Here is an 11295-nt window from a genome sequence, read left to right on the forward strand (position 1 = left end):
GCGATTTCACCGCGGCGGTCCCGAACAGCCCGACTGAGCAGCCGGGATACTTTCAGTTTCACTTTAGAAGCGGCAGTCAGCTTTGACCGCCGCTTCTAAAGGGTTAATACCGCACATCGCCGCGATCGGCGATGTGTGGTATTAGCCGCGGGTCCCGGCCGTTGATTGGCGCCGGGACCCACGCGATATGATGCGGGATCGCGGCGCGATCCCGCTTCATATCGCGGGAGCCGGCGCAGGATGTAAATATACATCCTGTGTCGTTAAGGGGTTAAGGACCCAGCCATTTTACATCTTAGGACCCGGCCATTTTTTGCACATCTGACCACTGTCACTTTAAACATTAATAACTCTGGAATGCTTTTAGTTATCATTCTGATTCCGAGATTGTTTTTTCGTGACATATTCTAATTTAACTTAGTGGTAACATTTTTTGGTAACTTGCATCCTTTCTTGGTGAAAAATCCCCAAATTTGATGAAAAATTTGAAAATTTTGCATTTTTCTAACTTTAAAGCTCTCTGCTTGTAAGGAAAATGGATATTCCAAATATTATTTTATTTTATTCACATATACAATATGTTTACTTTATATTTGCATCATAAAATTGACGAGTTTTTACTTTTGGAAGACATCAGAGGACTTCAAAGTTCAGCAGCAATTTTCCAATTTTTCACAAAATTTCCAAAATCACAATTTTTCAGGGACCAGTTCAGGTTTGAAGTGGATTTGAAGGGTCTTCATCTAAGAAATACCCCACAAATGACCCCATTATAAAAACTGCACCCCCCAAAATATTCAAAATGACATTCAGTCAGCATTTTAACCCTTTAGGTGTTTCACAGGAATAGCAGCAAAGTGAAGGAGAAAATTCACAATCTTCATTTTCTATACTCTCATGTTCTTGTAGACCCAATTTTTTAATTTTTACAAGGGGTAAAAGGAGAAAATGTATACTTATATTTGTAGCCCAATTTCTCTCGAGTAAGCACATACCTCATATGTCTATGTAAAGTGTTCGGCGGGCACAGTAGTGGGCTCAGAAGGGAAGGAGCGACAAGGGGATTTTGGAGCGTACGTTTTTCTGAAATGGTTTTTGGGGGGCATGTTGCATTTAGGAAGCCCCTATGGTGCCAGAACAGGAACGTAACAAGGAATAAAGTGAGCCTTAATACCCCACAGGTGTTTCACGACTTTTGCATATGTAAAAAGAAAATTCAATAAAATGTGTGTTTCCCCCCAAATTTCACATTTTTGCAAGGGTTAATAGCAGAAAATACCCCCCAAAATTTGTAACCCCATCTCTTCTGAGTATGGAGGTACCCCATAAGTTGACATGAAGTGCACTATGGGCGAACTACAATGCTCAGAAAAGAAGGAGTCATATTTGGCTTTTTGAGAGCAAATTTTGCTTGGGGGCATGTCGCATTTAGGAAGCCCCTATGGTGCCAGGACAGCAAAAAATACCCACATGCCATACCATTTTGGAAACTAGACCCATTGAGGAACGTAACAAGAAATAAAGTGAGCCTTAATACCCCACAGGGGTTTCACGACTTTTGCATACGTTAAAAAAAAAAATTTCACTAAAATGTGTGTTTCCCCCCCCAAATTTCACATTTTTGCAAGGGTTAATAGCAGAAAATACCCCCCAAAATTTGTAACCCCATCTCTTCCGAGTATGGAGGTACCCCATAAGTTGACCTGAAGCGCACTACGGGCGAACTACAATGCTCAGAAGAGAAGGAGTCATATTTGGCTTTTTGAGAGCAAATATTGCTCTGGGGGCTTGTCGCATTTAGGAAGCCCCAATGTGCCAGAACAGCAAAATAACCCCCACATGGCATACCATTTTGGAAACTAGACCCCTTGAGGAACGTTACAAGGGGTACAGTGAGCATTTACCCCCCACTGGTGTCTGTCAGATCTTTGGAACAGTGGGCTGTACAAAATTTTTTATTTGCGCAGCCCACTGTCCCAGACACCAGTGGGGGCGTAAGATCTGTCAGACACCAGTGGGGTGTAAATTCTCACTGCACACCTCATTAAATTCCGTGAGGGGTGTAGTTTCAGAAATGGGGTCACATGTGTTTTTTGTTTTTTTTTGCGTTTGTCAAAACCGCTGTAACAATCAGCCACCCCTGTGCAAATCACCTCAAATGTACAAGGTGCACTCTCCCTTCTGAGCCTTGTTGTGCGCCCCCAGAGCACTTTGCGCCCACATATGGGGTATTTCCGTAGTCGGGAGAAGTTGCATTACAAATTTTGGGGGGCTTTTTTCCCTTTTACCTCTTGTCAAAATGAAAAGTATAGGGCAACACCAGCATGTTAGTGTAAAAAATTTATTTGGTTGGTGTAGACCCCAACTTCACCTTTTCATAAGGGGTGAAAGGAGAAAAAGCCCCCCAAAATTTGTAAGGCAATTTCTCCCGAGTATGGCGATACCCCATATTTGACCCTAAACTGTTGCCTTGAAATACGACAGGGCTCTGAAGTGAGAGCGCCATGCGCATTTGAGGCCTGAATTAGGGATTTGCATAGGGGTGGACATAGGGGTATTCTACGCCAGTGATTCCCAAACAGGGTGCCTCCAGCTGTTGCAAAACTCCCAGCATGCTTGGACAGTCAACGGCTTTCCGGCAATACTGGGAGTTGTTATTTTGCAACAGCTGGAGGCTCCATTTTGAAAACAGTGGCGTACCACACGTTTTTCATTTTTATTGGGGAGGGGAGGGGGGCTGTGTAGGGGTATGTGTATATGTAGTGTTTTTTACTTTTTATTTTATTTTGTGTTAGTGTAGTGTAGTGTAATGTCTTTAGGGTACAGTCACACAGGCGGGGGTTACAGCGATTTTCCCGCTGCGAGTTTGAGCTGCCGTGCAAAATTTGCTGCATCGCAAACTTGCAGCCTGATACTCACTGTAAGCCCCCTGCCCATGTGAATGTACCCTGTACATTCACAAGGGGGGGACCTCCAGCTGTTGCAAAACTACAACTCCCAGCATGCACAGTCTATCAGTGCATGCTGGTAGTTATAGTTTTGCAACAGCTGGAGGCACACGGGTTGGGAAACACTGAGTTAGGAAACAGACAATGTTTCCCAACCAGTGTGCCTCCTGTTGTTGCAAAACCACAACTCCCAAACAATCTCAGGCATGCTGGGAGTAGTAGTTCGGCAACATCTTTAGAGCCAGATGTTGCCCAACTACAACTCCCAGCATGCTTGGAGTTTTAGTTTGCAACACCTGGAGGACTACAGTTTGCAGACCACTAATACATCACCAAAGGTACATATAACCCTACATATATAGTAGGTAAAGGTATGTGATTGTAATTATAACACCGAAAAGAGAACCATACCACAGAATAAACAGCAAGATAATAGAATATACAAGATCAATCTTTATTAATACAATTTAGTGATAAAAAATATATTAAAATTTGAAAAAAAGAGAATAAATAGGCACTGGTGGACATACAAAGATATAGGACAATGGTAGGACACAAATACATCAAAATATGCAAATATAAGGAATAAATGCCACAATAGCTGGTAGGATACAAGGGTGATGCCTGCCAAAAATATGCAATAAAGGGTGCCAAACCATACCTACACCTGAACCCCAACGATCGTTTCGCTGTTATGCCGCTTCTTCAGGGGGCGTGACTAACCTGAGAGAGTCTGTAACCTTTATATCCTGCCCTAACCAATGGGATCCTCAGTATTATGATCGGCATCTATATACTCCAATTGTAGCATAGCCCGTAGTTAACACACAGGTGCTACCACTAACCTCACTTCCTATTGTGCATGTGAGCACATATCTCCGTGGCGTGCTTTCCAGCGTGGAACGCAGGAATCCCTATAGTGCGCAGGCGCAACCGGAAGTCTCCAGTGCGTCCGTGATGGTGACATGTCACGTGACCGCATTCTGCGGTCACATGACCTGTCAGCACGAGATCTCTGGAAACACAAACCAGGTGGGCGTAGCCAGAAATCTCCAACACGGCTGCATTGACAGCATATCACGTGACCGCTAAGTGTAGTCACATGATAGGGTCTCAGCCGAAAAAAATTGTAACTTTATTGATAGCGAACAGTAGTCGCAAGCGCAGAAAACCTAACACCAACAATACAGCAAACCACCAGGTGAGTAATCAAATAAACTGGTGAATAAATAAAGGTGACAAGAAGTGACAAGTGATAGTGAATACATAGTAAAGCATACGAATATAATAAATAAAAGACCAACAACCAAAAATAAATTTAAAAGGGAAAAAAAATAATGATTATACCTAAAAATAATAAAGAAGAAAAATTGTTATTAAACATAATCAAATTGTTAAAAATTGTAAAAAATTAATAATAGATGAATTAAATGTGTGGTGGAAAAAAAAATATATATATATATAATAAAACAATCATGATATATATATATATATGTTATGTATATATATATATATATATATATATATATATAAAAAGAATGTAGTGAAAGAAAACAAAGAATTAATTCAATAGCAGATGGGGAACAGTAAAACCCCATAGTATGTGTAATTAATATCTTATAGTACAAATAAATGTATAGAATAAATAGATTAGTGACCAAATTCATGGGGTATATAAATTATAATAAAACAGATTGATTTATAAAGAAATTGATAAAAGGACAGTGAAATAAATAATTAGAGGATGTGTATTTAGTTGTATGAATAAGCAGCTAATAAGTGTGTGAAAATATAGGTATGTGTGGAAATAGTATACATGAGTAATGTGCACAAAGGCATATGTGAATGATACAAGTGGATCATGACATAGAGTATATCACTCGTGTGTATGTAAACATACGCGTACATGCGTATATAGTAGAGATGAATAAAGTGCAAAACGTGCAAATATATGCATATGTGGACAATATATGCAAAGAAAAACATACGTAATATTTTTAATACACAATGAATATAAGAATAAAAATTATTAAAAAGTTATATTTTTTAGAAGTAAGGTTATGGTCTGGCACCCTTCAGAGATATTATAAAACAATGTTCAAAAAGAGGGGGGGGGGGAAAGGGGGAGAAAAGGGGGGATGGAAGAACGGGAAGGGGGAAGGGGAAAAAATGGATGTATGCGATCATGATGGACAAAACATGAACAGGATTCTCAAAGAACGGTTATTCAAGACAGGCTTCCAACTCTCAAAACTAAACAAAAGAGGAAAGGAAAGAAAAATTAAAAACAGATAATATAAATTAAAAAGTGAACAACCTGACGGTTAGTCACAACACTGGAGGTATCCGATCAAGAGAAATATAAGAGTAATAAATTCAACAAGCGCATGAAGGAGGATGGAATCAGGTATTATAAAAATGGAGCAAAGGACAAATTCTCATTCAAACCAAGTGGATGTAAAGTTTTCAAGCGGTGGATCCACTGTGTTTCTCTTTGGGCTAGAAGTTTTTTCCAGTTTCCTCCACGAGGGCTTAGAAAAATCCTGTCTATGCCTCTTACCTGTAGATTTGTGGGATCACATGAATGCTGAAGTTTGAAATGGCGTGGAATTGTAGTAAGTCTAGATAGATCTTCTTCTTCTTTGGCTGATATAATCCCCAAGACATGCTCACGCACCCTTCTCTTCAATTCTCTTGATGTGAGGCCTATGTAAACCAAATTACAGGGACAGGTAGCATAATATATGACACCGACTGTACTGCATGTGATTGCATGTGTGATCTTATATTCTTTTATCCCACTAGAATCAAGGAAGCTATTGCTTAGGAGAATATTCGGGCATGCCACACAGGATCCACATGGTTTACATCCCCACTGTGGACCTTTGGATCCAAATAGTTTTGGTGGTTGTTTGCCCCCATAATGGCTATGGACGAGCATATCCCTGAGGTTCGGTGCCCTCTTATACGTAATGGAGGGATGTGGTTGCAGATACAGTGACAGTGTGGGGTCTAAGCATAGGATGTCCCAGTGCTTTGCCAAGATGTTGCGAACTTGGTCTGATTGTGAGTGATACATAGTAATGAACCTCACCTGGTTGTCCCGTCCTTTTGGGGGTTTGGTCTGGAGGAGAAGGTCACGATTCGTATATTTGGCCCGTTTGTATGCCTTCCTGATGCATCTTTCGTTGTAGCCTCGCTCTCTAAATCTCATACTTAATTCTTTGGCTCTACATTCAAATGTTTCCATGGTGGAGCAGATCCAGCGAATTCGTAGGAACTGCCCGGTCGGAATACTCTGTATTAGTTTGGTTGGATGGGAAGAGTTGGCATGAAGGAGGGCATTTGTAGAAGTTGGTTTTCTGTAGAGATCAGAATGGAGAACGCCTTGGTCATCAACATGGAATAAGATATCCAAAAATTCCATGTTTTGCCTGCCAAATTTGTATGTGAGTTTGATATTACGCTCATTAATATTTAGAGCATCAATGAATGTCTGAAGTTCATCAGCTGATCCCTTCCACACAAAAATGATGTCGTCAATGTACCTTGCCCACAGGTGGACCTTGTCCACCTGTGGGTAGGTTTGTGAGAGAAAAATGTCCCTTTCCCATGCCCCCAAAAACAGGTTGGCGTATGAGGGCGCACAAGCTGCCCCCATCGCAGTTCCCTGTGATTGGAGGTATATGGACTGCCGGAAAAAGAAATAATTGTGTCAATGAGAACCACAGAACATCCAAGTTAAACTCACCTATAGATTCCTCAAATTCTGACATCTGAAAGAACCTCTTCACTGCCTCCATTCCATCTGTGTGTCGAATCGACGTATATAGAGATTCTACGTCACAGGTCACCACCATCATGTCCGGATCCATGTGAATCCCCTCTAGTCTGCGAAGTGCGTCCGTCGTATCTTTGAGGTAAGAGGGCAAAGTTTCAACCATTTGTCTTAAAACATGGTCAACCAGTTTACAGATCTTCTCACAAATGTTATTACAACCTGAAACTATTGGCCGCCCAGGGGGGACACTGGGGTGCTTATGTATCTTCGGAAGTAGATAAAACGTTGCTACTGTGGGATCCTTCACCAATAAATAATCAACCTCCTTAGGGGAAATGATTCCTTTTTCTTGAGCATTGAGCAAAATATCCTTGAGTTCAGCCTGAAATTTCAGAGTAGGGTTAAATGTAAGTTTTTTATAGCAGTTTTGGTCCCTTAACTGCCTAAGTGCCTCTTTTTCATAAAGAGTGGAGGGCCAAACCACAACGTTTCCCCCTTTGTCAGAGGGCTTAAACAATACATCTTTCATTTGTTTCAGCTCCTGAATGGCTCTATTTTGGGCCACAGTACAATTTTTTACTTCAGTGGTGGGTTTTAACTTTTCAATATCTCTAGAGACTAGCTGGACAAATAGATCGATGTTTGAACAAAATGAAAGAGGGGGAAACTTACATGATCTTGGAGTCAGGGTGGATGGAAACCATTTCTTGTCATTAGAGATGTTACTTTCCGCAGCCAGCTCCTCCAGCATCTGTAAGGTATGAAGATCTTCTCTTGTAGAGCAAACAGCAGATGATGATTGGGAATGAAACATTTTCTTAAAAATAAGTTTTCTCGCAAAAAGATGTAGGTCCTTTATAGTATCAAATGTATTAATGCTGCAAGATGGAGAAAAGGACAAACCCAAACTCAGTACTTCACACTGTGTATTTGTAAGCGTTATATCCGACAGATTAATTACCTTAAGAACAGATTTAGATGTTTCTGCTTGACTTGTATTTTGAAACCGTCTACGTCTATCAGATCCTCCATGTTGGTCCTTCTTTCTTTTCTGCGATTGAGAGACAAATCTCTGGATACCAGAGGCTGATGAATCAGATTCACCTCCATATGAATTTGTAGAAGACATAGAGTAGGATCTATTACGTGTGGTTTTAGTTATGTATTTCCATCTATAAACCCTTTGATTTTCATAGTCAGTCTGATCCCTCAGAAATTTTTTACATTTCTGTACTTGGATTTGTTTTTCCCATGAATCCTGCATATCATCCATTTCCTTTTTATAGGTTTCTAGATCCGATGGAGTCAATACATCATAGATAGCTTTCGTGGTAGAGTCAATTTGTAATGAGATTTCAGAGAGACTTCTAGTATTCAACTCAATGATCAGTTGCATATACATCAGGGAACTTTTGGTACTAACCTCCTCCCATTTTGTACAAAATTCTTCGTCGTCACGACCATAGGAAGGAAACGTTTGAATCCGTAGGCCACGTGGGATAAAATTCTTTGTAAGGTATTGCTCCAAAGTAGAGCGATTCCACCAAATTTTCATGCGCTTGTGTAAAAGATTTTTTAAAATGATTTTGTTTGATCTCAGAGCATCTTGATCGGAAATTGATGTATGCCCAGTGCCAAACAGGTTAACCGCCTGTGCCTTCCAGGCAGTTTCTCGTACTGAGAAATCCATAGAGGAAAGAAGTATCTGTAAACACAGAAGAATATGTCACCAAAGGTACATATAACCCTACATATATAGTAGGTAAAGGTATGTGATTGTAATTATAACACCGAAAAGAGAACCATACCACAGAATAAACAGCAAGATAATAGAATATACAAGATCAATCTTTATCAATACAATTTAGTGATAAAAAATATATTAAAATTTGAAAAAAAGAGAATAAATAGGCACTGGTGGACATACAAAGATATAGGACAATGGTAGGACACAAATACATCAAAATATGCAAATATAAGGAATAAATGCCACAATAGCTGGTAGGATACAAGGGTGATGCCTGCCAAAAATATGCAATAAAGGGTGCCAAACCATACCTACATCTGAACCCCAACGATCGTTTCGCTGTTATGCCGCTTCTTCAGGGGGCGTGACTAACCTGAGAGAGTCTGTAACCTTTATATCCTGCCCTAACCAATGGGATCCTCAGTATTATGATCGGCATCTATATACTCCAATTGTAGCATAGCCCGTAGTTAACACACAGGTGCTACCACTAACCTCACTTCCTATTGTGCACGTGAGCACATATCTCCGTGACGTGCTTTCCAGCGTGGAACGCAGGAATCCCTATAGTGCGCAGGCGCAACCGGAAGTCTCCAGTGCGTCCGTGATGGTGACATGTCACATGACCGCATTCTGCGGTCACATGACCTGTCAGCACGAGATCTCTGGAAACACAAACCAGGTGGGCGTAGCCAGAAATCTCCAACACGGCTGCATTGACAGCATATCACGTGACCGCTAAGTGTAGTCACATGATAGGGTCTCAGCCGAAAAAAATTGTAACTTTATTGATAGCGAACAGTAGTCGCAAGCGCAGAAAACCTAACACCAACAATACAGCAAACCACCAGGTGAGTAATCAAATTAACTAGTGAATAAATAAAGGTGAAGAAGCGGCATAACAGCGAAACGATCGTTGGGGTTCAGGTGTAGGTATGGTTTGGCACCCTTTATTGCATATTTTTGGCAGGCATCACCCTTGTATCCTACCAGCTATTGTGGCATTTATTCCTTATATTTGCATATTTTGATGTATTTGTGTCCTACCATTGTCCTATATCTTTGTATGTCCACCAGTGCCTATTTATTCTCTTTTTTTCAAATTTTAATATATTTTTTATCACTAAATTGTATTAATAAAGATTGATCTTGTATATTCTATTATCTTGCTGTTTATTCTGTGGTATGGTTCTCTTTTCGGTGTTATAATATATCTATTATATTATATACCATGATGAGGAGATAAGTGTCATCAATAATCTGTATATTATATATCTATTATAATATATACCGTGATGAGGCGATAAGTGTCACCAATAATCTGTATATTATACATCTATGATATTATACTCCATGATGAGGAGATAAGTGTCACCAATAATCTGTATATTATACATCTATTATATTATACACCATGATGAGGAGATAAGTGTAATCAATAATCGGTATATTATACATCTATTATATTATACACCATGATGAGGAGATAAGTGTCACCAATAATCTGTATATTATACAGTTATTATATTATATACCATGATGAGGAGATAAGTGTCACCAATAATCTGTATATTATACAGTTATTATATTATACACCATGATGAGGAGATAAGTGTCATCAATAATCTGTATATTATACATCTATTATATTATATACCATGATGAGGAGATAAGTTTCATCAATAATCTGTATATTATACATCTATTATATCATACACCATGATGAGGAGATAAGTGTCATCAATAATCTGTATATTATACAGTTATTATATTATACACCATGATGAGGATAAGTGTCATCAATAATCGGTATATTATACATCTATTATATTATACACCATGATGAGGAGATGAGTGTCATCAATAATCTGTATATTATACATCTATTATATTATATACCATGATGAGGAGATAAGTGTCATCAATAATCTGTATATTATACATCTATTATATTAAACACTATGATGAGGAGATAAGTGTCACCAATAATCTGTATATTATACAGTTATTATATTATACACTGATAAAGGATATAGGGAAATGGATATATACCAAAGGGTATCCTAATGATAAAGGATATCGCCAATGATAAAGGGAATGTATACATATATTATACTATTCCTCCTTCCTTCCTTCCTTCCTTTTCCAAGTGTTAACAACTTACTATTGTTTCCCTTTGTAGATGTGCGGTTTAAGTAATTCCCAACACAGGGTTAATAATACAAAGGTTTATTCACTAACACACTATATAACTTTAGCTAACATATATACATATCCGTATAATATCAATGTATCTCAGTGTATACAACAATGGCAACTTCAATACATTAACATTATACTAGTCACATTACAATTTAACCCAATACAATATCTTACCCACCCACCTAATTACACACCAATACACTCACACAGGCGCTCAATCCAGAAAAGCTTTCTGTCCCTAAGGCTATAGGAGTTAGTGATAGTAATGAGAGGGTCAGTGCTTGAACAGGGAGAGAAGGGGTTTGTGAGTCTTGGGATAGGAAGGATAGGGTTAGACTGTGGAGTGGAGGTTACTAAGAGAGGGAAGTTGGGGCAAAGTTATAGGTTGCAGGGAGGAAAGAGGATGAGATTACTAAGAGAGGGAAGTTGGGGCAAAGGTAGAGGAGGAAAGAGGGTGCCCAGGATTATACTTAGCAGATTATCGGAGTGTTGGGAGATGAGGCAGGACAGCAGTCTATATTTCTTGGGCCTGGATCCTCAGTGCCTCATGGAGTTGTTCCCGTGTTGGTGGCTGCCTCTCAGGATAACTCCTTCCCTCCCATTCAGCTTGGTATATA

General features: G+C 39.4%; 1 protein-coding gene across 3 annotated transcripts; it reads right to left on the reverse strand.

The window, feature by feature from the left end:
• Positions 1 to 5721: 5721 nt before the first annotated feature.
• Positions 5722 to 8229, reverse strand: LOC130282519 (uncharacterized). Of its 3 annotated transcripts, none has more exons than XM_056530816.1 (4): positions 7691 to 8229; positions 7402 to 7607; positions 6700 to 6861; positions 5722 to 6310 (listed from the first exon to the last, which is right to left on the reverse strand). In XM_056530816.1, the coding sequence occupies exons 1-4, from the start codon at positions 7837 to 7839 to the stop codon at positions 6252 to 6254; spliced, it is 576 nt and encodes a 191-aa protein (XP_056386791.1). In that variant the 5' UTR covers positions 7840 to 8229; the 3' UTR covers positions 5722 to 6251. The 3 variants fall into 3 exon arrangements, with proteins under 3 accessions (XP_056386791.1, XP_056386790.1, XP_056386789.1); XM_056530815.1 differs by having other exon boundaries at positions 6949 to 7607; XM_056530814.1 differs by having other exon boundaries at positions 6700 to 7607.
• Positions 8230 to 11295: the final 3066 nt, after the last annotated feature.

The sequence above is a fragment of the Hyla sarda genome, chromosome 7 (assembly GCF_029499605.1).
Source record: "Hyla sarda isolate aHylSar1 chromosome 7, aHylSar1.hap1, whole genome shotgun sequence".
Lineage (NCBI taxonomy): Eukaryota > Metazoa > Chordata > Amphibia > Anura > Hylidae > Hyla > Hyla sarda.